General features: G+C 47.2%; 2 protein-coding genes across 2 annotated transcripts; both read left to right on the forward strand.

Moving 5' to 3' along the window:
- Positions 1–5,122, forward strand: SPEGNB (SPEG neighbor). Its single transcript, XM_077320811.1, has 5 exons — positions 1–156; positions 582–694; positions 2,340–2,647; positions 3,825–3,966; positions 4,540–5,122. The coding sequence occupies exons 2-5, from the start codon at positions 582–584 to the stop codon at positions 4,676–4,678; spliced, it is 702 nt and encodes a 233-aa protein (XP_077176926.1). The 5' UTR covers positions 1–156; the 3' UTR covers positions 4,679–5,122.
- A 3,707-nt stretch (positions 5,123–8,829) lies between these two features.
- GMPPA (GDP-mannose pyrophosphorylase A) lies at positions 8,830–26,106 on the forward strand. The gene is made up of 12 exons (XM_077320810.1): positions 8,830–9,012; positions 9,799–9,896; positions 10,048–10,151; positions 10,548–10,740; positions 15,275–15,334; positions 15,417–15,547; positions 15,984–16,118; positions 19,202–19,299; positions 20,287–20,333; positions 22,068–22,160; positions 23,441–23,609; positions 24,193–26,106. The coding sequence occupies exons 1-12, from the start codon at positions 8,973–8,975 to the stop codon at positions 24,291–24,293; spliced, it is 1,269 nt and encodes a 422-aa protein (XP_077176925.1). The 5' UTR covers positions 8,830–8,972; the 3' UTR covers positions 24,294–26,106.
- Positions 26,107–27,633: the final 1,527 nt, after the last annotated feature.

Genomic DNA, 27,633 nt, shown 5'->3' on the forward strand with positions numbered 1-27,633 from the left:
ACACACACCCCTTGCCAAAGAAGGAGACGTCAAGGCAGGAATGCAGCTGGAGGCATGAACAGGCCCAATAGCTCCCCTCCAGTGATATAAATTTGGGTGGGATGAGGGGCCTGTGGCCTTTTCCCTCACGGCAGAGCTGCGTTGGTGTTATTGACGGTAAGAGATTCTGCCTCGTGGACAGAGCCAGGGCCCTTATAACCCCTGCCGCAGCCCAGCCGAGCCCACATACACACACCCTGACACTCCCCTGCCTGTGAGCTTCCCCAGTGACTCAGGAAGCTACCTTCCAAGCCCTCACTCCGACGTAGTGACAACCATGTGGCTGATAATGATTTCCAATTGAACAGTTGGAAGCTCTGTCCCGGGGTTCTCACAGCAAGGGGATAGTGACATCTCCTCATCCCCATCAGCCTCAGTGGCTGTGGCTGATTTGCCCTCAGAGATTCAGGAGAGGGGGAGAGATGACACCGTCTCGGTATAAGGCAAACAAGAATGGAAGCAGGAAGGAGGGCTAGAGTTGGCAGTGGGGGGGGGGGGTCAGAGTTTCCTCTCTGTGATGCTGAGCCTGCTGTTCCCCACAGATGGCCCCCAAGAAAGCAGCCGCCCCTCCTCCAGCTGGCTGCTCCCTGGACATTAATGACCCTCAGGTACAGAATGCCGCCATTCGCATTCAGGCTTCCTACCGTGGACACAGGTGAGAGGGGCAGGGCAAGCGGGTAGGATGCACCTAGGCTGCTGGATCTGTTTTGTGCTGTTTCAAGAGCTTTGTTTTTATGGCTTGTTTTGGTGCTGATCATCTTGATACTGTGACTTTCATGATGGAATGTATTGCTTCTGCTTTGTACAATGCCTGGAGCAAGTTCCTGGGGAGGAGGCAGACTGTCTATGCAAACAAACAATAATGAGCAACAAGGAAGGAGGAATTAACTGGAAAATCTCAGGCAAGAGGGGCTGTTTCCAGGAGGCACAGGGAGGGGAGATGAATGGGGGCTCTGGCATTTCGATATAGGGAGGAAGGGAATAGGTTACAGGTAGGAGCAGCCTCAGAAAGTATTGGAAAAGGGTCCCAGGCACATGCTGAGTGCAGGGGATCTTCGATGCACTGAGCTAAAACAAGAGATGACACAATCCAAAGCAGAGTTTCTCCATTCTAATCCTATTGAGATCAAGGGGCTTTGGCTGGAGTAACTTTGTTTAGGGATGTAACAGTATTCAGTTTATTGAGCGGCCATAAGCCATTTCTTTAGCATTGTGTTATGAATGGATCCTTCTGGTGGTGTGGCAAGAAGAAGAAGAGTTGGTTCTTATATGCCACTTTTCTCTACCCGAAGGAGTCTCAAAGCGGCTTACAGTCGCCTTCCCATTCCTCTCCCCGCAACAGACACCCTGTGAGATGGGTGAGGGTGAGAGAGCCCTGATATTACTGCTCGAACAGTTTTCTCAGTGCCTTGACAAGCCCAATGTCATCCAGCTGGCTGCATGTTGGGGGAGTGCAGATTTGAACCTGGCATGCCAGATTAGAAGTCCACACTCCTAACCACTACACCAAACTGGCTCTCAAGTCAGGAGGGTCTTCAAAGGAAGAGCAGACAGAGGACTATCAGGAGGTGTGGGTAGTTTTAAGTTATGTCTGGACGATGTGGGTGGGCCAAGCAGACTGTAGCCACGCCACAGGATGGAGGAAGAAAGCTAGAGAGGTGTGAGAGAGAAGTAACAATGAAGACTCTGGAATAAAGGAAAACCCAGAAAACACATTGGAGGGCTATAGAAATGTATAAAGTACCAAAAAAACCACACACAAAAAACTGGCAAGAGGGTGAGGAGAAGCTGGTTTTGGCTGTTTCTATTCCATTCCTTGCTTCAGAAGTTTGGGAAGTTAATGACACACAACTCCAGAGTTTTGATGGCATACAGACTTGTGTTGTTTTACAAGTCAGATTATCAATCAGATTCTATCCATTGATATTCAAAACATTTCCTTTTAAAATGAACAATTACGTACACATTAATAAAGTTCTCTTTTTTGTTGTTGTTGGCCAGTTGATGGAATTCTCATTCCAAGTGTATTGAAGGTTGCTTGCATAATGGTGTCCTTTGTGGTTGTTTTACCAAATAACAGCCATCCTTTTCTGTTTTCATGGTTTGGACCAGGGTACCTTACAAAAAGGACTGGTCTAGTAGAGATTCAGGTGAAAAAGAAGGGAACCTACAGGATCCCCAAAGGGTCTTCTTTCTTTCTTTCTTTCTTTCTTTCTTTCTTTCTTTCTTTCTTTCTTTCTTTCTTTCTTTCTTTCTTTCTTTCTTTCTTTCTTTCTTTCTTTCTTTCTTTCTGCACCCAGGTCCCGCAAAGAGCTGAAAGAAAAGGGGCCCCCGCGGGTGCTGCAGAATCTGAAGGACGTGGTGCTGATTGAGGGGAGCGCGGCCAAGCTCGAGTGCCGCATCAGTGCCTTCCCTGACCCATTCATCCGCTGGTCCAAAGACAATGTGGAGCTCAAGGATGGGCCAAAGTACCGCTACATCTTTGAAGACCCTGATATTGTCGCACTGGTTGTGCGTGACGGTTGTCTTGCTGACCTGGGCAAGTACACCATCTCTGTGAAGAACCCTTTTGGGGAGTGCTTCGACTCAGCCCGTCTCCTTGTGGAAGGTAATGAGGCCCATTTCTCCTTCTTTACCTAGCCCCACTTCCTTTCTAAACTTAGCCACAGGCTTCCCGTGGGCAACCAGACCTTCTGGGGAAGCTCCTCTTTTGGGGAGTGGTTGCATTTGGCACCCCGCATTGGGGAAAGTGATACTGCCCATTCTGCTCCTTCAAGCTGCAGCCCTGCCCAGTCCTATTCATAGCCTGGGAGGGGGGACACACTAGCACCCTATGCATCACTTAAAGAAATAACCTTTTCAGTTATATCCCTTGTTGCTTTGTTCACCAGGCTATGATATCTAGAGAACAACTCCCTTGGTTATCAGGGTAGGGGACTGACCCCTGGCACCCAGGAAGGGGTTTAGTTGTATGGATATTCCAAACATTCCATGTTGAGAATAATTTCTCCAGAAATGGGCCATCCCCTTCCCTGCTGTGTTTGTTCATAGCATTTGGCCACTTCAAGTCACATAGCATTGGTACTTTCTTGACACTGATCCCCAAATTCACCCAACAGCCCAGGGAATTGCACAACAGAGTTGCCTTTTGCCCTGGATCTGAATCTTTGGACTGATCTGCAACTCAGGGAGTTCCCACAGAGATATATGAAGAATGGAAAAAACAGAGGCTCAAGGAACGTATCCTCACATTTTAACTTCTAAGACATCCCAACTCTGTCCTCGCAGAGGCTAGCCTACTGCTAATCATACTGTCAAAAGCACCTGTCCCCTTATATTGGATGGACAGACAACAGGCAGCATGGTTACACAATAAGACCTGATGATTAATCCCTGAAAGTAGCAAAAAGAGTGTATGCTCAGACAGCACTAAGGTCCTGGCTGAAGTCTAGGATTCAACAGATTCTAGAATGCTTGCTTACCTTCCTTGGAGTGCTCCCCTTACAACGGACATGAATCTCACCTTGTCTTGTCCTTGTCTAAAAGATGGCATCCTTTATGCTAGGAACAGCACAGCAATTTGTAAAACAAAGCAAAACAGGGCTTCAGTAGTGAGGGGAAAAGGGAGCCGTAATGAAAGCAACAAGCCCCACCCTTCAAACCGCACACACTTGCTTCTCCTCCCTTTCCTAGTGTCTCTAAAAACAGCAGGTGCCTGGTGTGGCTACGGGGTTCCCTCGAAGCAGCAAGACCTGTGTTCTAACTTCATCACCTCTTCTTCACAGTACCTGCCAAGATTCAGAAGGGCCCAGACAACACAAAGGCCAAGAAGGGCAGCACGGTCAACCTGACAGCCCACATCAGTGGGGAGCCAGCACCTGATGTTGGTTGGGCCAAGAATGGGGAGGATATTGAAGAGGATGATCGGTGAGCAAGGTTTATTGCTAATGGGGTATTTAGCGGAGAGTGCCAATGCACTGTGAGCAGGTGAAAGCAAGGAAACAGGAATTGTGCCAATTTCCCTTCTCCCCTTTCTTGCTTACACATCCACACCAGGTAATAACCAACTGGTCTAGATAGCTGTTGCTCTGGCTTGGAATATTATGTCTAATGCAGAACCGCAAGAATTTGTCCTTCTTTTCAGGAAGGAGGTTTGTAGTTCTCGTTGCTATTATGGAGAATTTTTACTAAATGCACAGGAAGGGATATGCACGGGGTTTCTAGCTGTAGTCAGAAGATGTGAGATTTCTTCCTTTAACATAGATCTGAGGCCTGCCCCTTGCCCTTTCCTTGTCCGTTGCACTGACCATAAGTTTCTTTACATGGAGGGGACAAACATGGTAAGCTATGGGCTACTGCGTATCAGAGTTCACTCCCAAGCTCTGTGGGAGGTAGGATGAAAAGAAGAGGGTTAGTTTGAAGTAGCAACACTAAGGTATTCCCAACTTTGGGTACACTTGCGTTCCTATTTTAAAAGGTTCACTTTTCTCATCTCTGCAGTATATATTACAATATTGGAAGTGACTCAACAACTCTTACCATCAAGAAGGTGACACCAGAAGATGCCGGAAAGTATGAGATCTTCGTAGAGAACAGCCTGGGCATGGACCAGTCCTTTGCACGTGTTGATGTGATCTGAGGCTGAGCCCCTGCCCTCCCATCTGTAAGGTCCCACTCCCCCCAAAAAAACCTCTCTGCTCTCACCAAACATGGCCCAGGATATCCTGCTGACTGACCCTGGACTCTGACTGACCCTGGAAAATGGTTCTGTTCAGCCCTCAGAGCTGGAGAAAGCAAATGGGACCCTCAATGGTGCTGCAGAAGTATGGTAATTCTGCCTCAGTAGGCGTACCCTCCCTGGCAAGAATTCCCCATCCTGCCCCAGGGTTGAGTCCATTCCTTGGGCAGATGGGGTCATGGCTGGCTAACAGCATAGCCACAAGTGCATCATAGGTAGCAGCATGCCCTAAACACCAGTACCCCTTGCATTGCACCTCAGAGACTGTGAAGCATCTCAGAAGCTTCCAGACAAATCCTGTTCAATTGCTATACAAACTAAATAAAATCAGTTGATAATACAGAGGCCATCTGTGTGGTAAATCTAATTATTGGCTCCCAGAAATCGAAACCCTGGGAGCCTCTGAGTATGCGCAGGGGAGGGGAGAGTTTAATCTCAGTAAATAGAGGTTTCTGGGGAGGTCTTTTATGAGGAACAGTGCTTCTGTACCCTATTCTAATTCTTTAATTCTTGCATACACATATATACAGCTTCATGACCTCTCACTCTTCCACACTCTGCATCCTGATATTAATTGCAAGATTAAAAATGTGGACTTACTTTTTCTAAGCATCCCACAATGTTTATGCAAGAGGCACACTGCTGGCTTGGTAGACATGGAAAGTTATTATTATTATTATTATTTAATTTTTTAGACCGCCCTTCTCCAAATAGGTCTCAGGGCGGTTTACAACATAAACAGTTAAAACACAATAAAATCCCCATAAAAACCCCAATTGCATTTCCTACTACCCATGTGGGTGTAGTCCTCAGCAAAAATACTGGCAGCTTGAAGGCCCAGCTGAAAAGGTGATGGGCAGACTGTCTTCCACATCATGGCATGAGGATTCTGTTCAACTGGATATCAGCTATCCCTGGTCCTATGTGAATAAGTAAAAAATGTGATAGTGAGCAACAAATCCAATTTTGCATGGAGGCTCAGTGACATTGACTATCTGGCCAGTCTCTGTTTCCAATAATTAGTTGATGTTGTGATCATCTGTCATGTCACTTGGCAACCTGGATCCTGTGCTTATCTGTCAGAACTGAAAATTATCCCCAAAGATTATGAATTACTTATCTGATATTTTTTAGTTGCTGCTCACCCAAAGGGCCTTGTGGCAACTTACAACATTAAAACCACATAAAAAACAGAAAAACAAATATAATACATATAAAATATTAACATTAAAATGTTAAACTAGTGATGGCTAGCACCATTTAACTAATAAACACATCTCAAACATGTAGATAACCCTCCAAAGGCCAACCTAAACAATTTGGCCTTGCATGCCCGGTGGAAACTAAAGAAGCCCAGCAGGGTCCCACACATCAGGAAGATCCCTTCCTGAAAGCCCCCAGGGATGTCACAGAGTGCCTTCTCTCTCTCTCAGCCCCTTGCAAAGGGGTCACTGTTGGAGCCAGTAATGGGTCCAAGAGTATTTTATTTTTTTAATTTCTTATATTTATATATACTGAACCCTCCCTTGTGGCTCAGGGCAGTTTACAGAGAACATGGAAATTATAAGACAGGAACAATGTGGTTCAGTAGTAACAACAACAGTAATAGTAATAACAATAACTTCCTGTAACTTTGCTAATAATTGCAACATTAATATGTCAATTGTAGCTCCATAGGTTAGTCAAAGTCCATAGCCCTTTGATATGTTTAATGGGCAGGTCTGTGTGAGGTTCTGGGGGCCCAGTAGATGTTGTTGATTCAATTTTCCTCAACAAAATGCCAGGTGGAAGAGCTCCATTTTGCAGGCCCTGCAGAACTGTGCTAAGTCTAACAATGTCACTTGGGTCATGGGTCAAAAGTAATATCAGATGCTGTTCTCACTGGTTCATCATGATGACTTCCTACAAAGTAGGTGGGACTGTGGGTCAGCTGTAAAGTGTCTACTTTGCACGCCAAAGGACCCCAGTTCAAACCTGGGGCCATTCCGCACAACGGACACTGTTGCTAAATCTGAGCGTTATTGAAAAGTGCTGCAAGCAAAAGCAGCAGGTCTCGGTAACGCACACAGCTGGTTCTATTGTAGAAAAGGCTCTTCCACTAGCGCTGTTATCGTAATGCACAAGTCTCCGGTCTCGCCGAAATCGCAACAAAGGAGACGATATTTTTCCACGTTTCCTCCTGCCCCTGGCCGTCAATCAAACAGAACAGCCAATTAACTGTTGTGTTCATGCTTCCCTTTAAAAACTGTTTTTTAAAAACCTGAAAACACCAGTAGCAGCGCATATTTTTTCATTCAATGTATCAGAAAGACCTTTTTTGTAAAAAAAGTTTTTAAAAAGTAAAAATAAAATCCCCCCCCCCCCTCGTGCTATTTCTGGCTGAAATTACGGGCAGTGTTGAACAGGGGGCTGTATTGTCCTTCGAAACTTTACAGACAATTGCTTGTGGAGGGATTTCAGCCAAAGAAGCATCACTTATTCGTTGCTTTTGCCGGTTCAAGGGGAGGGAAAGGCGATCGCAACACCGGAAGCTCGGGTGCAAGAGATTATGGAGGGACGTGCTTGCTATCACTATACTGAGAACGCACATGTCTTTTTCGGATGTGTTGCAGGTTGTTCTCAAGAGTCTAGCGGGTTTTTTAGGGGGAATCCACTTTTGTGGATTTTTGTGGATTCCCCGAAATTGTGGATTTTGTGGATTCCCCGAAAAGAGCTACAACAAAGCGATTTTTGCGGGAGTGTTGCAGGAGTGTTGCAGATTGTGTACGACGTTGTGAATAACGAAAAATAAATAGCGTTACACAATGGTAACACTTCAGCAACATTAACGCTGTGCGGAATGGCTGCTGCAATCAAACCTGCAGCCAGTCTGAGTAAACCATATTGACCCACATAGACCAATTATATGACTCAGTAGAGACCACTCCTGTGTTAAAATTTGCCAGTCTAATGGGAAGACACAACATTCCCTTTCCTATATCAAGCTTTTTGCAAGGTATCCCTTTCCTGGGTAGCTGGCCTTCCACTGAGCATAATTGAAAAGTTACATGAACTGCCTTGCGATGGTCCATCTAGAACAACCTTGCATTCGGTTTCCAAAAAAATCCCCTCCTGAAGATGAATGCCTCCTGGTCCTCTAAAGGCACGAACAGTGCAATGTCAATTCTGGAGTCAGAGGACCCCCATCCCCCACACCAAGGGTGTTGTGCCAAAAATAGTTCGTACTGACCATATCAGGGATTGTTTAGGCCCTACAGCTGCTAACTATCCTGTTCATGTGACAAAGGCATGAAAGACGGCGAGCAGAAGTGTGGCATATAACCACACTACTCTATCACAGGCAAGTAACACCATGCATGCTTCTGCCGACCCTCCTGTACATCTCTGGCGGTTCACAGCCTACCTGCAGCACTCACAAGGCTCATTCTGAATATGGGTTTAGCCTCAGAACAGATCTCACGTTCCAGAACTCCGCTCCAGGGCATGTAGAATGAATAACAATAGTCCCCACTTCTGAGTATGTGTAAACTGCATCCTTAAAAAAAAGGGGGGGATTTCCTCTTGGTTATTCCATGAACCAGGCTTGAGCCCCAGCACCTACCAACAGAGATATGAGTTCACTCACTGCTCACAACAGCCCTGCAATGGATTGCTCAAGCAGTCAGTCTGTGTTCTATAATAAGCCACTGCCTCGAACCCAGCTGAGCACAGGGCAACTGCATTCCTCAGTGAACGGCATTTCTACATGCTTAGAAGCACTCTCTTTAGAGTCACTTCACACAACTGACGGCTGACGAATCGAAACTAAATCCAGTGTATGTGCCACCTAATCGAACGTGGATGGAACTGAACACTCCGTGGTGACCCTTTGGTTTGGTCGTGCATTTTCGTCTCGCCTTTTCTCCAAGGGCCTCCCCTTCTCCAGCGCCAGCCGAGCACTGCCGTTTGGCGACTTTATTCTCGTCTCCCTAAAGATTCGGGGCTGCCTTGCCTGCGCACGGCACTCGCCCTGCCCTCCGCCGCCAAGACTACGCCGCCCCGCCCTGCGGCGAAGAGCTCCTGTTGGCGTGACGTGGCGTTCTCACGTGCTCGGAAGTGGGGCTCGGACGGGAGGGTGGGTTTGCATGCGCCGCGCGTGGGACGACGGACGTCTCCGCTCAAGACCACCCTTGCTCCCCTGCAAGCCGGCCGCATCATGCTGAAAGCCGTGATCCTCATTGGGGGCCCCCAGAAAGGTGAGAGCCTCCCCACACACCCTCCCCGCAGTGTATCCGGCGTAACCCTCCCCCCACACACACACCCCACACACACACCGGCTCAGGTTGCCATTAGCCCTCCACACTCGTCCCGTGGAGTCCCATTTAGCTCCTTTTTAAAATCCTATGTTTCCCTTTATTTGGTCAGCAGTCGACTGGGGTGGGGGTGGCTGCGACACACCTCTTTTTAGAGGGGAGAACGAGAGAAGTGATGAGGTGAAAAATTCTCCCCCTGGGTGTCTGTTCCGCGAAATGCGTATGGGAGGGAGAATGGATCTTGCCCCCCCCCCCCCAACATCCAGCTTCACTGGAATGGGAGCGTCTTTGTCATCCCAGGACTCAAGCCTTTTGCTCTTGCAGAGCCTTGGTGTGATGCATCTTATTCTCTCTTGTGGCTGTGCAGTCCACATAATCCAAATAATGATCTCTTGTTTACTTGTTACAATTGTATCCAGGTTTTTTTTTTTTGTTTCTAATCAACATTGGCTCCCAAAACTGTTCAGAGCCATAATATGTCTTTATAAATACTCAATATTCTGTGGGAATGGGCTTCTCCTCTGGAGCTGGATTCTACTGTAATGGAGGTGTGCTGGGATGCTCCCACCCCTCACCTGCTGATTGCCTTATCAATGGGGAAAGCTCTCGTGGAGCAGGATCCAGGCATGTCAGAAGGGTTGCATTTGCCAGTGGGTTGCTCCTGTCTTAGGGAGGAGGGATTGAGTCCTGGCCGTCAGCACTCTGATTGTGTGACCTTTGCCCCCGCAGGGACTCGCTTCCGGCCCTTGTCCTTCGAAGTCCCCAAACCCCTGTTTCCTGTAGCAGGGGTGCCGATGATACAGCATCACATTGAGGCATGCACAAAGGTAATGAGGTGGGGGAAGGGAGAGGCATTGGATCATTATGTTCTTTTCAGCTCCGACTCCATAAAGCAGAAAAGGAAATGAGGTAAACTCTTTGGGGCAGGGTCCAGGACAACTTCTGGTGTTATTCCAAATGGCTTCTTGTCCTCTGTAGGTTCCCAACATGAAGGAGATTCTCCTGATTGGGTTCTATCAGCCCAATGAAGCTCTGAATCACTTCCTGGTGTCGGCCCAGCAAGAGTTCAAAATGCCCATCCGGTGAGTGGCCGCTTGAGGGCTGGCACAGTACAGCAATTAGACTGTTGGACTAGAATGCAGGATGGCTGGGTTTGGATCCCGGCTGTGCCATGGAAGCCCATTGCCACCACCCAGCCTAACCTACGTTACGAGCATAAAATGTGGAGGAGGAGCGAATGATGTGGAAACCCACTTTGGGTCCCAATCAGGAGAAATACGGGATATAAATAATAAACAAAGCAATGTCTTTGGTGTAGCTAAGGGGAGGGCAAGGAAGCGCTCTGGCTTCAAAACGAGCCACCCGGGTCCTGAATCCTGTGCACCGCAGGATTCTGTTGCTGCTGCTGCTGCTTTGATTTGTCAACCTGTGAGCCTTGGCATGGGCTGTAAACAAGGCTATTCTGTCCTCTTTTGTAGGTATCTACAAGAATACGCAGCACTGGGCACTGGAGGTGGCATCTACCACTTCCGGGACCAGATCCTTTCGGGTAGCCCTGGTGCTTTTTTTGTGCTGAATGCCGATGTCTGTTCCGAATTTCCTCTAGAAGACATGCTGACTTTCCACCGGGAGCGTGGCAACCCTGAGGCTTTCCTCATGTTAGGCACCACGGTAACGGGCAGCCTTGGCTAGAAGGGGGAGTTCTGCTTGTGGTCCAGTCTGTAATGTGAAGCTCTTTAAACATCAGGAAGTGCTGTGTAATATTTAGAACAATGAGATATAGTGGTTAAAGGTAAAGGTATCCCCTGTGCAAGCACTGGGTCATGTCTGACCCTTGGGGTGACGCCCTCCAGCGTTTTCATGGCAGACTCAATACAGGGTGGTTTGCCAGTGCCTTCCCCAGTCATTACCGTTTTACCCCCCACCCCCCACCCCAGCAAGCTGGGTACTCATTTTACCGACCTCGGAAGGATGGAAGGTTGAGTCAACCTTGAGCCGGCTGCTGGGATCGAACTCCCAGCCTCGTGGGCAGAGGTTCAGACTGCATGTCTGCTGCCTTACCACTCTGTGCCACAAGAGGCCTTTTGATATAGTGGTTAGATTATGCTATTAGGACCTGGGAGACTCTTGGACATGACTCTCACTGTGATCTTGGAAAGCCATTCTTTCCCAGCCTAACCTGCTTCTCTGAGTTGTTGTGAAAATAAAATAAGGAAGGCAGAGCCATACAAAATGCCCTAAACTGCTTGGAGGAAGGGGGGGAATCCTGTGTAATGTAAGTAGTAGTATTACCCTTCCTTTGCAAATGGAGGTCTGAAAGCAGCTTGCCTGATGTCACCTCAAGAGTTCACAGTAGTAATAAGACTCAAATATTTTGTAAAGTGAAAGCTGAAATGCAGTTGCAAATCCTCTGTTCTGTATGACAATCAGTTAATTCAGTAGTTAAATGTTGTTGTTATGTGCGAAGTCGTGTCCGACCCATCGCGACCCCATGGACAATGATCCTCCAGGCCTTCCTGTCCTCTACCATTCCCCGGAGTCCATTTAAGTTTGCACCTACTGCTTCAGTGACTCCATCCATCCACCTCATTCTCTGTCGTCCCCTTCTTCTTTTGCCCTCGATCTCTCCCAGCATTAGGCTCTTCTCCAGGGAGTCCTTCCTTCTCATGAGGTGGCCAAAATATTTGAGTTTCATCTTCAGGATCTGGCCTTCTAAAGAGCAGTCAGGGCTGATCTCCTCTAGGACTGACTGGTTTGTTCGCCTTGCAGTCCAAGGGACTCGCAAGAGTCTTCTCCAGCACCAGAGTTCAAAAGCCTCAATTCTTTGACGCTCGGCCTTCCTTATGGTCCAACTTTCGCAGCCATACATTGCAACTGGGAAGACCATAGCCTTGACTAAATGCACTTTTGTTGGCAGGGTGATGTCTCTGCTTTTTAGGATGCTGTCTAGATTTGCCATAGCTTTCCTCCCCAGGAGCAAGCGTCTTTTAATTTCTTTGCTGCAGTCCCCATCTGCAGTGATCTTGGAGCCCAGGAAAATAAAATCTGTCACTATCTCCATTTCTTCCCCTTCTATTTGCCAGGAATTGAGAGGGCCGGATGCCATGATCTTTGTTTTCTTGATGTTGAGTTTCAAGCCAACTTTGGCACTCTCCTCCTTCACCCGCATCAACAGGCTCTTTAGTTCCTCTTCACTTTCTGCCATTAGAGTGGTATCATCTGCATATCTGAGGTTGTTGATATTTCTCCCTGCAATCTTGATCCCAATTTGTGACTCCTCTAATCCCGCATTTCTCATGATGTGCTCTGCATACAAGTTAAATAGGCAAGGCGACAGTATACAGCCTTGCCGAACTCCTTTCTCAATTTTGAACCAGTCAGTGATTCCATGTTCAGTTCTCACTGTTGCTTCTTGACCTGCATATAAATTTCTCAAGAGACAAATAAGATGTTCTGGTATTCCCATCTCTTTAAGAACTTGCCACAATTTGTTGTGCTCCACACAATCAAAGGCTTTAGCATAGTCAATGAAGCAGAAGTAGACGTTCTTCTGGTACTCCCTAGCTTTCTCCATGATCCAGCGTATGTTGGCAATTTGATCTCTAGTTCCTCTGCCTCTTCGAAATCCTGCCTGTACTTCTGGAAGTTCTCGGTCCACGTATTGCTGGAGCCTAGCTTGTAGGATTTTGAGCATAACTTTGCTAGCATGAGAAATTAGTGCGATGGTGCGGTAGTTTGAACATTCTTTGGCATTGCCCTTCTTTGGGATTGGAATGTAAACTGACCTTTTCCAATCCTGTGGCCATTGTTGAGTTTTCCAAATTTGCTGGCATATTGAGTGTAGCACTTTTACTGCATCGTCCTTTAAGATTTTGAATAGTTCAACTGGAATGCTGTCACTACCACTAGCTTTATTGTTGCTCAGACTTCCTAAGGCCCATTTGACTTCACATTCCAGGATGTCTGGCTCCAGGTCAGTAACTACCCCATTGTGGTCATCAGGGATGTTAAGCTCGCTCTTGTATAGTTCTTCTGTATAATTTTGCCACCTTTGTTTGATCTCTTCTGCTTCTGTGAGGTCCCTACCATTTTGGTCCCTTATCATACCCATCTTTGCATGAAACGTTCTCTTCATATCTCCAATTTTCTTGAAAAGATCTCTGGTCCTCCCCATTCTATTGTTTTCTTCTATTTGTTTGCACTGTTCATTTAAGAAGGCATTCTTATCTCTTCTAGCTTTTCTCTGGAATTCTGCATTCAATTGGGTGTATCTTTCTCTTTCTCCCTTGCCTTTCACTTCCCTTCTCTCCTTAGCTATTTGTAAAGCTTCCTCAGACAGCCATTTTGATTTCTTGCATTTCTTTTTCTTTGGGATGGTTTTAGTTGCTACCTCTTGTACAATGTTGCGAACCTCCGTCCATAGTTCTTCAGGCACTCTGTCTATCAGATCTAATTCCTTAAATCTATTTGTCACCTCCACTGTGTATTTGTCAGGGATATGATTTAGTTCATACCTGAGTGGCCTAGTGCTTTTCCCTACTTTCTTCAATTTAAGCCTAAATTTTGCAACAAGAAGCTCATGATCTGAACCACAATCAGCTCCTGGTCTTGTTTTTATTGACTGGATAGAACTTTTCCATCTTTGGCTGCAGAGCACATAGTCAATCTGATTTCTGTGTTGACCGTCTGGTGATGTCCATGTGTAGAGTCGTCTCTTGGGTTGCTGGAAAAGAGTGTTTGCTATGACCATTGTATTCTCTTGACAAAATTCTACCAGCCTGTGCCCTGCTTCATTTTGTACTCCAAGGCCAAACTTGCCTGTTATCCCGGTTATCTTTTGGCTTCCTACTTTAGCATTCCAATCCCCCATGATGATAAGCACATCATTTTTGGGCGTTGCTTCTAGAAGGTGTTGTAGGGCTTCATAGAACTGATCAACTTCATCCTCTTCAGCAGCAGTGGTTGGGGCGTAGACCTGGATCACTGTGATGTTGAATGGTTTGCCTTGGATTCGAACTGAGATCATTCTGTCATTTTGGGGATTGTATCCCAAGACTGCTTTTCCTACTCTCTTATTGATTATGAAGGCTACTCCATTTCTTCTGCGAGATTCTTGTCCACAGTAGTATACCTGATGGTCATCTGAATTAAATTCACCCATTCCTGTCCATTTTAGTTCACTGATTCCTAAAATGTCGATGTTCAGTCTTCTCATTTCTTGTTTAACCACGTCCAGCTTGCCTTGATTCATGGATCTGACGTTCCAGGTTCCTATGGAATAAAAATCTTTACAGCATCGGACTGTCTTTTCGCCACCAGTTACTTCCACAACTGAGCGTCCTTTCAGCTTTGGCCCAGCCGCTTCATTCATTCTGGCGCTACTCGTACTAGCCGTCTGCTCATCCCCAGTAGCATATTGGACACCTTCCGACCTGAGGGGCTCATCTTCCAGCGTCATATCGTTATGCCTATTGGAACTGTCCATAGAGTTTTCATGGCAAAGATACTGGAGTGGTTTGCCATTTCCTTCTCCAGTGGATCACCTTTTGTCAGAGCTCTCAGCTATGACCTGTCCGTCTTGGGTGGCCCTGCACGGCATAGCTCATAGCTTCACTGAACTACGCAAGCCCCTTTGCCACAACAAGGCAGCGATCCTTGAAGGGGGCTAGTTAAATGTGAGCACACTTAAATCTACTTTTCTGTTTTCTATACTGTTTATTAATATAAATATACCCTGCTTGTCCAGTGAAAACCCAAAGCAGGTTACAACACTGATCTCACCTTCTGCATTTTGTCCTCGCAACAGCGACAGCCATGTAAAGTAGTTTAATGTTGGAGAGAGCATCTGGCACAGTATTACCCAGCAGACCTCCGTGGCACTGGCAAGAATTGAATATAGGCCTCCTAGAACCTAGTTCAGTACTCTCATTGTCGTGCTGGTTCTCACATGCATGGGTAAGGGGTTGAAAAGCATTTCAGGTGGTGTATGTGAATTCTGTTGTAGCTTACTGCCCAAGATCTCGGCCTACTGAAGACCACATATCTGTTACCCTTGGTGGACAGTGCTGCCTGGGCTACAGATGGGCTACAGAAGCCCTTACAGGCTTGTAGTCAACAGTGCATTATTGACCACCTAACTCCCTGTTCTCCTGCCACTTCCAGCCCGCCATACTTTTTCTGTGACAATGCTTTGATTTCTCTGTAGGCCAACAGAAAGCAGTCTCTGAACTATGGCTGTATCGTGGCTAATGCTGACTCTCATGAGGTATGTGTGGGACTGGGCAGAGGGCAGAGCAGGCTTCATGCAGTATGTGGCCAGCTCCCAAGATGTCACCTTTCTTCTCCAGGTCCTACATTATGTGGAGAAGCCCAGCACTTTTGTCAGTGAGCTCATCAACTGTGGCATCTACTTGTTCACACCTGCAATCTTCCGGCACATTGGTGTGGTCTTCCAGCGGAACCAGCAGGAGCTGCTTCTGTAAGTGTCTTGCCCGGCCCGTGCCTTTGTGCCCTTCTTGCTCCCAGGCAGAAGCAGGTCACTCACTTGCCATCTCTTTCTCTCCTGTCTCTTTCCATCTCTACATCTCCTTCCCCTCCTGCATTCATTTGCCCAACTCCAGGGACTCATTCCTTGGGTAAGTTCACTTCACCTTGCATGCTTTCCACTCATGTGCCACTGGGGCTCTGCTGTGCTGACCTGGAGCATGTAGGCTTAGGATGGGCTCTTTGGTTCCAAGCACTGGGGGGAGCTTTGTAGTTTTTACTCTCAATTCCCAGTTTGAAAATTCTGTTTAAAATTTCTATTTAGCCAACCTTCTCCCCCCCCCCCCATTAGCTATGCATTTCCTCCTCCCCCCCCCTTTTCCAATGAGTAGCTCTGCCTCCCTCATTTTTACTTTCTCCCATCCCCGCAGAGAGGAGAATGCCAATGGCTGGCAGCGAGCTGAGGCCATCAGATTGGAGCAGGACGTATTCACAGCGCTTGCTGGGCAAGGATGTCTCTTTGCTTTCAAAACAGAAGGATTCTGGAGCCAAATCAAGTCTGCTGGGTAAGGGGAAGGGAGGAACTATCTGACACAAGTTGGAATGCTTTGAGGCCTAAGGACAGGGCAAGGCTTAATCCAGACTGAGCCTATGGATATTCTGTGTAGTAATGGACACGAACCAAACCGCAAAGTAAAATTCACTATGAATTTTTGCCTTGTTCATGGTTCGTGATCTGAACTTCATGGTGGGTCCACTGTCATGCACTGCCACAAAGTTTTGAAGCAGAATGTGGTGGTTCATGGATAGAGCAGAAAGCAGGTATTTAAAGGGACTCTGATTCTCTTTAAACTTCTGTTTTTTGTTCCTCAGTCAAGCCACAAGAACAGCTGAACAGCTGGGAATGCCTCACCGACACTCAGCTGTTTTTCATGTGCAGTCCCTCGAAGGGTCTGAACAAGACAGAAAAACAGTTGAGTGACTAAAGGGAACTGGCTAAAATGCACAAGATAGCCTGAAACAGCTGGGCAGCAGGAAGCAGGCTGTTCCCTACTGCGCAAGAGTTTTTCAGGCTTTCTGGAAACCTCCGTATTAAGGAGCTGCAGTCCCTTCAGTGGAGTTTACATCCTCACAAGCTGGTTTGGCTTGTTTAATGAACCACAGACTACATTTTTCTTTTTTGGTTCTCATCCTTAATTCTGTGTGCAAGACTATCGCTGCTTTTATATATTTTTCTCTTGTGGTGGTTCTTTGCCTTTGGAATGCCTTCCCTGTAGAGGTTTACCTGGCGTCTGCCTTACTCTTTTTTTTTTTTACTCCAGTAGAAGATTAACAAAGAAGTTCTTTCTTTCTTTAGCTACCTCATGTTTGGCTCCTGACCTGTAGACTAATTTATCAGTGTTTCAGAAATGTAGAGCTGGAAGGGACTTCACAGGTCAATTAGTCCAAGTCCAGCGTAACACAGGAGATTCACAACTCCCTCCCACTGTGAGCCCTGATCTAGGCCCAAGGGAAACCAAAAAGCCTCCAGGATCCCTGGGCCTATCTTGCTGGGAGGGAATTTCCTTTCTTGACCCCAAAGTGGCAATCAGCATTTAAGAGGGCCATGATAGCTGAGCATTGGCTTAACCCTTCCTGCCCTCCCTCTAGTGATATCCCTAAATTCACAAAATCAGCACTGTTGTCAGATGGACATTTCCAAAGAAGGAGAGCTCATCACCTTCCAAGGAAGCCTGTTCAACTGAGGATCTGCTTTGTAAGGAAGGTCTCCCTGATGTTTAGCTGAAAGCTCTTTTGATTTAATTTTGGTTTGTCGGTTCTGACCTTCTGGGGCAATAAGAAACAACTCCACTTCATCCTTTATATTAGCGGTCCCCAACCTTTTTAAGCTTGAGGACTGCCTCCGGGGGTGGCGAAGAGCTGACGGCCTGGGCGCCGCGCATGTGCGTTTGTGCCCGCTGGCATGCCGGTGGCCGCGCCTGCCTCTTCCACCCCCCCCCAGCAGAAAACTAGCCGGGCCGGGAGTGAAGCTGCCGCTTTGGCGGCCGCTTCTCTCATGGCCTGGTGAGCTTCTCTCTGTGGGGGGGGGGGGGGAGAGGCAGGTGTGGTGGCCCGTCACCAAGGCCTTCGCGGCCTGCCGGGGGTTTACACCCCCGCTTTATATGACAGTGCTTCAAATAAATAGAGATGGCCGCCATATCACCTATCAGTCATCTCCTCTCCAAGCTAAGCATACCCAGCTCCTTCAGCCTTTCTTCATAGGGCTTGATCACCAGACCCTCTTCGTTGCCCTCTTTAGGGCACAATCCAGATTGTCAACATGCTTCTTGAACTGTGATGCCCAAAACTGAACACAGTATTCCAAGTGAGGTCTATCCGCACCTCATTTTAGACTGCTGTGTTTTTAGTGCTTTTATGCTCTGGCTTGCTTTTATGGACTGTTATTATATTATTGTGTTCAATTGACGTTATTGATTTTGTTTGTGTATGGTTTTGTATTTATCATTTCAAGAGCCTCTTGTGGCGCAGAGTGGTAAGGCAGCCGTCTGAAAGCTTTGCCCATAAGGCTGGGAGTTCAATCCCAGCAGCCGGCTCAAGGTTGACTCAGCCTTCCATCCTTCCGAGGTCGGTAAAATGAGTACCCAGCTTGCTGGGGGGTAAACGGTCATGACTGGGGAAGGCACTGGCAAACCACCCCGTATTGAGTCTGCCATGAAAACGCTAGAGGGCGTCACCCCAAGGGTCAGACATGACTCGGTGCTTGCACAGGGGATACCTTTACCTTTACCTTTATTTATCATTTCAAGCAGGTCTGGTCAGGTGGCACACACATCTTCCAAACACAACCCAAAATATTGTGTCTTTAAGGTTCCCAGGAGTTCTGCCATTCAGGAACTAACCTGACCACAGCCTCTTGAGCTGTTTAGCATGCTTTCTGCATTATTTGCCTTCTAACCATGCCCTGGGGATTGCCATGCAAGCATAGAATCAAGTATCTTGCACAGAGTTTTGCATCCTGTGAAACTTGGCGTCCTTTACTTTGACAAGCCTCTAGCCTAGTTGGGGTATCTTTTTATTAATATCTATTTGGGATATCAATCTATACAATGTATTGTTGAAAACCAGTGAAACAGCAGAAAGCAAAGAAAGGGCTGCACTTTGGTGCCATTCTCAGTCAGTAATGCAGGTTGATTTGGGAGACTGAACCCAGGGTTTTCTTTCATTATAGTGCTCTGCACAACTGGTTCGTCTTTCAGCTTTTCTCAAACCTTGCCAAAAAGAACTGCAAATCAATAACATGGTTCTCAGGAGCAGAATATGTGGACTCTGTTTTCCATTCGCATCTTATTTTTGAATGTAGATATAGACGTTGAGTTGCATGGCTAGCAAGAATAGCATTCTGGATGGGGAAAAAGAGAATTCATGCATCTCCGTGCAGAGTGGGAGGGAATAGTAGGATAGGATTAGGAGAACTCTGTCAGCAGAGAGAGAAATATCCCATGAACTATTTAAGGCAAAATGGACACTGCTTATTTTAAGTATTAGCTGTCTTTTGGCCAAGGAATTCTATCCCCTTCCCTCTCTATCGCATACATACTGTACTTGGTAGTAGTATCAAGAATAACATCTCCTTCATTTCCTCTGCCAGGTCTGCCATCTATGCCAATCGCCTGTACCTGAGCTGCTACAACCAGTGCCATCCAGAGAGACTTGCCCAGAACCATCCAGATGGGCCCACTATCCGAGGTATTGGCTCCCCTCCCACACACACCAAAATAAAAAAGAACAATCCATCCCTCAGCTCAATTTTCAGGGATCCTGGGTCATGCCTGTCAATTTCAGCACCACTGGTCAGTTGCTCCAAATTCTGTAATGGTTGTTCTTTTACGTTTCTGTGGCTCAAGCACTATTCCTTATTTGCATTGCTTTTGTTTAAGTATTTGTCAAGATTTCATTGGATTGATTGATCTGAAAATATCTAGCCTGCATTTTCACTTAAGATAAATGTCCAAGGAAACTTCCAAATTGTAAAACTACTCTGTAGCCACTGAATATAAAGATTATTTTTTAAAAAGCCATTTAGATTATCAGAAACCAAATCCAGTTTCAAGTGGTGGACAAGGATATCCTGCTTCTAAAAGATGTTAATGAGGATGTTAGGCACAAATGGCTGCAGAGGATTTTCTTACAGATAAGAAACAACAACAATGAAGCTCTTTTTCCTAGTAAAGAGCTCTACCAACTCCAAAGGAGGAGGGACCAAGAGCCAGCTTCTGAGAATGGTCTCCATAGATGGGCAGGAGAAGCTGGTCCTTCAGATTAGGAAACCATTCTGCTTTCTGGTTATTTGAGGCACTGGAATGCCTCTGTCTTTCCTCCTCCCTCTCTTCAATTGTCCTTTCTTCTCTGAATTGGGAGAACAGAACCTGCAGACATCGTACTTGGGGAAAGCTGCCTTTGGTTCAGCATATTGTCCCTGCAGGGAGGCTGTGTTGCCAAGGAATCCCTAGCATTTTGGTTCTGAATCTGAAATAGGGGGAGGGAGAAGATTATCCTGAAATTATATATGCATAGAGAGAGCTCCAAGATGGGACAGCTGAGACACCTGCCCTTGTAGCCAGATGCTTGTATTGTTGTAGGAAAGCAGAATGCTTTTCACAGAGATCAAATGAACTCTCACCATCCTGCAGTGGGGAGAAGAACCAATTGTGTCGCTCCTTCTTTTCAACACAGGAAACGTCTATATCCACCCAACAGCCTCTGTGGATTCAACTGCTGTGGTAAGTGCAGTGGGTATAATGAGCCCGACCCATGGGTTTGGAGCCGCCTCAGCGTTGTGGTTTGTTAACTTGGGTGTAGTCAGGAGCATAGGGACTGTGCCCCCCCCCCCCCGTACACTGCAGAACAGATGAAGGAAGCAGTATCCTGAGTGCCAGGTCACTGATACTCTTTCTCCTGCATTGCATGTTAGAAGGCCTACAGTCAAAAACGTTTCTAAAAAATTACGAGAACAAACTCCTTGCCAGAAATGATATGGTTGGATATACTTATATACCTCAGGGGTAATCAACCTGCGGTCCTCCAGATGTTCATGGACTACCAATTCTCATGAGCCCCTGCCAGCGTTTGCTGCCAGGGACTCATGGGAATTGTAGTCCATGAACATCTGGAGGACCGCAGGTTGACTACCTCTGCCTTAGATGGGGGTAAAATATCGTCCGCCTGATCAAACTTTTGAGTTTGATCTTGAGATGGAGAAAGAAATAAGAGAGGTGGCTAAAGCAGATAATAAATTACTGAGACGTCAGCCACCCTCACACTGACTGAGTAAATATATGCTTGAGTTAACCAGAGAGGGAGTGATCTTCCACTTGGTTCTATGAGATGTAGATCTTGTTGCACCAATAGGAAACATTGGTCATAATGCTATAGGTACAGCATTCATATAATGGAAAGTGACCCCTAAAGCAGGGGTCGCCATGACAGTCACGCGAAGGCCACAGTACTGGGCCGCCGGCAGCCACGCCTGCCTCCCCCCTCCCCCCACACAGCGAGAAGCTCACCAGGCCCAGCAAGCTTCTCCCTGCGAGAGGGAGGGGAAGAGGCAGGTGCGGCTGCCGGCATGCTGGCAATGCAAATGCGCAGGCGCGTTACTGCCCCCTGCTGGCAAAAACATGCATGCATGCAGTTGACATGCACGCTCAGTGCCCAGGCCGTCAGCTCTCCCCTACCCCGGAGGTGATCCCCGACCACAGAAAGGTTGGGGACCGCTGCCCTAAAGTGCAAATATTAACATTTGATTTCAGAAGAGGGAGCCAGACAAAAATGTGGGGGCTAGTTAGAAGGTGTGCTCTTCCATCTTATCCATTAAATTGTTAACCTCTATAGTTATTATTAATAGCACCATTGTTGTCTTTCGATTTGACATAAAAAACTAGTTCGATGTATTCTTTACATCCCATGTGAACTGCCCTGAACCTCAGGGGAAGGTGGTATAAAAAAATGTAATAAATAAATAAGGTAGCTGCAAGGGGCACACAAGAGTATCCAATTCCTAGATGGTGCTCGGAAGTTATTTCAAATGACACTAAATAAAGGCCTGATAGAATGCATTCCTTGGGTTAGAAAATCTAAAAGGATACTGTGTGGTTAATGACCCGACTCATTGTGGCCATATATGTGTTTTAAAAGTGAAACGTCTGCCCCAGTTTACTTTCGTCAGTGATGAAAAGATAAAATTTGCTGCCGGAGGGAGGTAGTAGATGGCTAGAGGCATGGGTGACCTTAGAAGGGGGTTAGACACATCCATGGGAGAGTGGTCCGTAATGTGTAAAGGCAGCCTCCACATTCAGAGACAGTAAGCATCTGCATACTAGTGCCAGGAGGCAACCTCAGAGCAAGCCCTTGGCCATGCTGGCCCTCCAGATTAACTGCTTGGCCACTATGTGAAATGCTGTACTATGTAGCCCACTGGTCTAATCCAACAGGACTTTCCTTATGCGCTTTTTCTGCAGCTGGGTCCCAATGTTTCCATTGGAAAAGGGGTAACAATTGGGGCTGGAGTTCGTGTACGTGAATCCATTATTCTGCATGGGGCTTCGCTCCAGGTAGGTGGCTCTCTCAGGGAGGTGCTCTAATCTGTGGGTCAAGATTCATTTTTAGGATAATAAGTGTAGTTTTATTCCTGATTTGTTGCTGAAGAGCTAGAAACTTTCCTTCATGCTGTTGCTTCTCTAAGAAATCAGTCATCAGTGTTTTGCCCCTGGAAAGTTCACAGAGGAATGAGATGTTGTGGCCAAAGATATACTGAATCAGGGCTAGTACTACAACTCTGAAACTGTATGTAGTGGCAGGTAGATTTTAGAAGGTGTTTTCTTTTTCTAAAATGCAGTTTCTGCAGAAAAAATAATATTGGAGAGAAGGAATTCTAAACCTTTTCCCCCCAAGCAGGGAAGCTTGTTTCTTAGAAAGCTCTAAGTGCTTGTTCCGTGCCCAGCAGGTGGCACTAGAGTACTGTGAAAGTTGTTTTTTTTAATGTTCTTATTCAAGGACTAACTAGAAACTTTCAAGCTCAGGGTTGAATATACAAATGCGTAAAGCCCAGAAACAGCATGGTATAGTGCGGGGGTAGTCAACCTGTGGTCGTCCAGATGTTCATGGACTACAATTCCCATGAGCCTCTGCCAGCAAATGCTGGCAGGGGCTCATGGGAATTGTAGTCCATGAACATCTGGACAACCACAGGTTGACTCCCCCTGGTGTAGTGGACTCTAATCTGGAGAACTGGGCTTGATTCCCCACTCTTTCACATGCAGCCAGCTGAGTGATCTTGGGCTAGTCACAGTTCTTTCAGAGCTCACTCAGCCTCACCTCCCTCACAGGGTGTCCGATGTGGGAAGAAGAAGGGAAAGGTATTTCCAGTAGTGAAAAGTGGGGTATAGAAAACAGCTCTTCTCTTTCTCTCTTTTTTGGCTATATATGTCAGAAAGTCAGTGTGTCAATACAGCTCACTTTCTAAGAATGGTAGGTAGGACATTGGCATTTCTAACATTTGGAAGAAAAAAAAGAGACGCTTAAATAAATAAAAAATGGTTTAGCACAATTCTAAATGTAATTCCTCTAAAGAAAGTCCTACTGAAATCCTTACTCCACAATAAGTACTTGAGGTGCTCCCTGTAGGTGGAAATCCTCACCGACCTTTCACCGTGATCCTGCAGTGCTGTCTCCACCTCAGTCCATTGCCTTCGGGAGGCTTGCAACAGTGCAGAGTGAGGGCTCTTCTGCTTAGGGGGAGCGTGCCCTGCCCTCCTCAGTTCCCTGGGGCAGAAGGTCATTGATTCTGTGTTGGGGGCTTCATCGATCTGTTTCTCTCTCCCCCGTCTCCTAGGATCACACCTGTGTGCTTAACAGCATTGTGGGGTGGGATAGCACCATTGGACGATGGGCTCGTGTGGAGGGCACCCCGAGTGACCCCAACCCTAATGACCCCTATGCAAAAATAGACAGTGAGACGCTTTTTCGAGATGGCCGCCTCACCCCTTCCATCACCATTCTGGGTAAGTGCCTTCTGTTCCCGATAAGCCCCCCTCCCATCCTCTCTGTGCCGGATAGACCTCCCTGCCTTTGTGAAGTTTTGAAGCCTGGTTTCCAGACAAAATGGCCTTGTGCGGTTAAAGTTCAGTACCAGTGTTGGTGGCAGGAACTGGGCATCATCAATGGAAAATAAGACCCCGGCTCCTGCTTGCAGCCTGAGAAACCAGGGGGAAGAGAAGAGGCATTTGGACCCAGCTGAGGCCAGGTAGCTCTTTTGCTGCTTTTTGTGTGGAAGAGGAGGCGGTATAATTACCCAGCCGCAAGTCCTGTGGCTGGTGACAGGAGCCAGAATGTTCCTCTTCTCTTCATTGGCAGGGATGGCAGAAGCCAGCCTCCTTCCCCTGCAGCTGCTCACTCTTTGGCTGATGCTAGCTGGGGCAAGGCTGGCTTCCTTTGTTGAGCTGTAACGACTGTGTGGCCCTTGGTGCCGCAGCAAGTGAGAGAGTATTTTGGCACTGCAGCCAACGTATGCTGCTCTTTAACTCTTGTGAGGTGCATTTTCTCTCTTTCTTCTTGCTGATGCTTCTCCTGTTTCTTCCACACCAGGTTGTAATGTGACCATCCCCGCTGAAGTGGTCATCCTGAATTCGATTGTCCTTCCCCACAAGGAGCTCAGCCGGAGCTTCAAGAATCAAATCATTCTCTGAGGGGCCCAGCTGTAGCCCCCAGCAGCCCACAGGAAGGGCAGGGCACCTCCTGATCAGGGAGCGTGTGATGACATCATCAACCACATCCTGTCTTTCCCCCTGGATCTGCTGCTCTAACATCTGTAGATATCTCCCTCTGGGCCTGCCCATGGAGCAGGGGAAGGGGTTTCTCTTCTGGGCTGCAGGGCATTGAAATGAGTCATCTTCTCTTCGTTCTAGAACTGCCGCAAACTCTCCCCTGAAAGAAGGAAGCCAGCGACGGCCAATGGGCATTAAGCTGCCGCAGAAATGAGGAAGGAATTGGTGGGAAAGGGATGTGGAAGCATCAGCACTGTAGCTTTCTCAATACCTAGACCACGAAGGAAAAACAGGGCATATGTTTGTGCACCCCTGGGTGTTTGGGGTGCTCATTCAACACAATTCCCACCAGCTGCATAGCACCCCTCCTGGTTCCCCACAGTAGGATGCTGGTAGCCTGGAGCCATTGGAGGGCCAGAGCAGAAGGTGTAAGCCCATGTGGTAGAAAGATTGGTAGCACCACAGGCGTACCCTCCTTTGGGTGGGACGCTGCTTCAGTAAGGCACTAAACCAGGCTCAAAGGGAGCTGCCAAGCAGATGTGCCCCACTTAGACTATTGGACAGCCGTTGCCTCCAAAGGGTGTCAAGGAACAGCAGGGCTCCAGCCCCTAGAAGAGTGGGTCTGAGGGAGCCAGAGGCCAGTTGTGGCTTTGCACAGCTTTTCTTGCGTTCCAGGGTGAAGTTTGGATCTCAAGGCTCCAGTCGGTTGTGTAGAAATGGTTGCGGGATGAACAGCTGCTGGAGACAACATGCATTTCTGAGGAACAGGGATTGTGTATGTGTTTGCTTTTCGTTCACTTAGAACACCACCCCATGAGGATAGGAGCCTCTGTTCAGCAGGTACTTCTGAAATCAGACAGAATCAGGTCTGCAGCATGCACAAAAAAATCCCATTTGCTGTTAGGATTTGGAGGCTTGTGCATGTTTCAGCTCTGGACAGAGGAAGTCCTTAACCCCCATCTCTTGTATAAAAGGTTGCAGAGACAGGGATTGCAAACAGATCAGGGCTTCCACCCCCCCCCCCTGACATGACTTTCACAAGCCACATTAAAGAGGTAAATCCAGTTTTCTTTGCCATCACGATGATGTCTTCGGCCAGGGGCCAGCTTTGTGTTGCATCTCCCAAGTGAGACTAGCAGAGCTGATCCAGAGGGAAGCCCAAAGGCCCATCCCGTATCACAACAACATAGAGAGGGCTGCAACGGATGACAAGGATCAAAATCTGTCAGTGCCTCAAGGACCCCAGAGTATATTGCTAAAACATCTGTATCCTGCCTTGCTATCCCAAAAGACATGAAAAATTTCCTGAGGGATCGCCTCCCTGCCTCCATCCCCTGGAGAGTGCTCCGCTCTGCAAACATCAACCGTTTGGTGATCCCTGGCCCTTACTTGGTAGGACGAACTCCTGGAGGAGATCCGGGTCCTGATGGAACGGGGCCTGCGAGACAGAGCTCTTCCGCCAAGCCTTTGGTTGGGGCTGCTGATTCTGTAACATCCAATGGGCCCGCCCACAGATGCTCCCACAGAAGCACTCTAGTCTGGAAGGTTTCTTGCTAGAGACCGTGCAAGGAGAGACTACAGTAACACATGCTGCTATTCGCTATAGGTTCTGTTTTAATGTGGTATTGATAGTTATAACCAGATTTTGTTACCAATCTCCACTGTCCTGAGCAGGTTTTGGGAGGGCAGTATGAAAATGTAAATTAAATGAATAAAAATATTTTTTTTAACGCTACACCTGTAAAAACAGCAATTAAAACAAACAAGGAAGGTCAGTAAGGGAACATCACCTGGAACAAAAAAAAAGTCTTCGCTCCCTAGTGGAGGATAAGGGCAGAGGGAACACATGGCTCTCCCTTGGGAGAGAATTCTACAGTTTGGGGCCATGACTGAGAAGGCCCTTGCTCAGGTTGCTACCTGTCTAACCTCAAAGCAGTCCCTTTCCTGGGATCCGAGAGGAGGTTAGAGCTGTGCTCCATCCCCACTGGGTAGCCTCTTGCATTCTGAGCACCTAGAGCGCCCTGGTGAACCACCAGCAGCAGCAATGGAGATGGCTGACCCCACAGTACAGCTCCCAAAGGTAGAGGCAATTCCTGCATGTAGCAGGATTCCATAAACATCATTGCCTCGGTCTTGCTATTTAACCCATGAAGGGCCTATTCTGTGGCTTCCTTAGTAGGCATGAATCAGCAGAAAGTTCCTCTCTCTGTATCTCTTGCCTACTATAAGAATGGGGCCTGAGTATGTGCATGGTAGTGAAGACCTTTGCATGTCAGCCTTCAGTTGCTTTGTCCCTGTCTAGGATTCGCATTGCACTGCCTACTTGGCTATAGTTGACTTAGTTCTCCATAGCTTTACCTAGGAGAGTGGCTATTTGTGGGGAAAGTTCCCAGTGTGCCGCTTCCCTGGGAGGCCAGGAGCAAGCAGAGGTAGGGCCCAATGGCTCTGCTGGTGCCAGAGACCACTTGGAGCCTGCACTAGGTATCAGTTCCTCTCTGCTGTTGCTGCACATATTGGGGAAACCAGCGGACATTACTGGCCCTGTGGCCAGTTGAGTGGCCTTTGCAGTGGGAGCTGGATTGGGCTTGCCCCTGGCTCATTTTGACCCTTCAACCACTGTATCAAATATACATATCAATAGTTGGAAAACTCTGGAGTTGCAATCCTGTGTAAGTGAATCATCAGTGGCTATTCCACTACTGGCTTGTGAGATTAGAGAAAATGAGGATTGTAAAATTCCTGTATACATTGACCAGACTCAGCATTAATATCCATTATTTCAAAGATGGATAGATGACCTGTTTTTGTCCTCTTTCGGCCCAATATGACAAATCTTCTGAACAGATCACACAGAACTTAGAAGGGATACTATTGTGAATCAAATCCCGCCTTTCTCATGATGTGCTCCGCATACAAGTTAAATAGGCAAGGTGACAGTATACAGCCTTGCCAAACTCCTTTCTCAATTTTGAACCAATCAGTGATTCCATGTTCAGTTCTCACTGTTGCTTCTTGACCTGCATATAAGTTTCTCAAGAGACAAATAAGATGCTCTGGTATTCCCATCTCTTTAAGAACTTGCCACAATTTGTTGTGCTCCACACAATCAAAGGCTTTAGCATAGTCAATGAAGCAGAAGTAGATGTTCTTCTGGAACTCCCTAGCTTTCTCCATGATCCAGCGTATGTTGGCAATTTGATCTCTAGTTCCTCTGCCTCTTCAAAATCCTGCCTGTACTTCTGGAAGTTCTCGGTCCACATAT

The sequence above is a fragment of the Paroedura picta genome, chromosome 2 (genome assembly GCF_049243985.1).
Source record: "Paroedura picta isolate Pp20150507F chromosome 2, Ppicta_v3.0, whole genome shotgun sequence".
In the NCBI taxonomy this organism is placed as follows: Eukaryota; Metazoa; Chordata; class Lepidosauria; order Squamata; family Gekkonidae; genus Paroedura; species Paroedura picta.

What these genes read in the sequence shown, in the direction of transcription:
- GMPPA (XM_077320810.1), top strand. Translation starts at nt 8,973, where the DNA reads ATGCTGAAAGCCGTGATCCTCATTGGGGGCCCCCAGAAAG. An exon ending in GAGTTCAAAATGCCCATCCG is followed by an intron (nt 10,152 to 10,547) that starts GTGAGTGGCCGC and finishes CCTCTTTTGTAG; the next exon opens with GTATCTACAAGAATACGCAG. An exon ending in TGCATGGGGCTTCGCTCCAG is followed by an intron (nt 22,161 to 23,440) that starts GTAGGTGGCTCT and finishes CCCGTCTCCTAG; the next exon opens with GATCACACCTGTGTGCTTAA.
- SPEGNB (XM_077320811.1), top strand. Translation starts at nt 582, where the DNA reads ATGGCCCCCAAGAAAGCAGCCGCCCCTCCTCCAGCTGGCTGCTCCCTG. An exon ending in GCTTCCTACCGTGGACACAG is followed by an intron (nt 695 to 2,339) that starts GTGAGAGGGGCA and finishes TTCTGCACCCAG; the next exon opens with GTCCCGCAAAGAGCTGAAAG. An exon ending in GATATTGAAGAGGATGATCG is followed by an intron (nt 3,967 to 4,539) that starts GTGAGCAAGGTT and finishes TCATCTCTGCAG; the next exon opens with TATATATTACAATATTGGAA.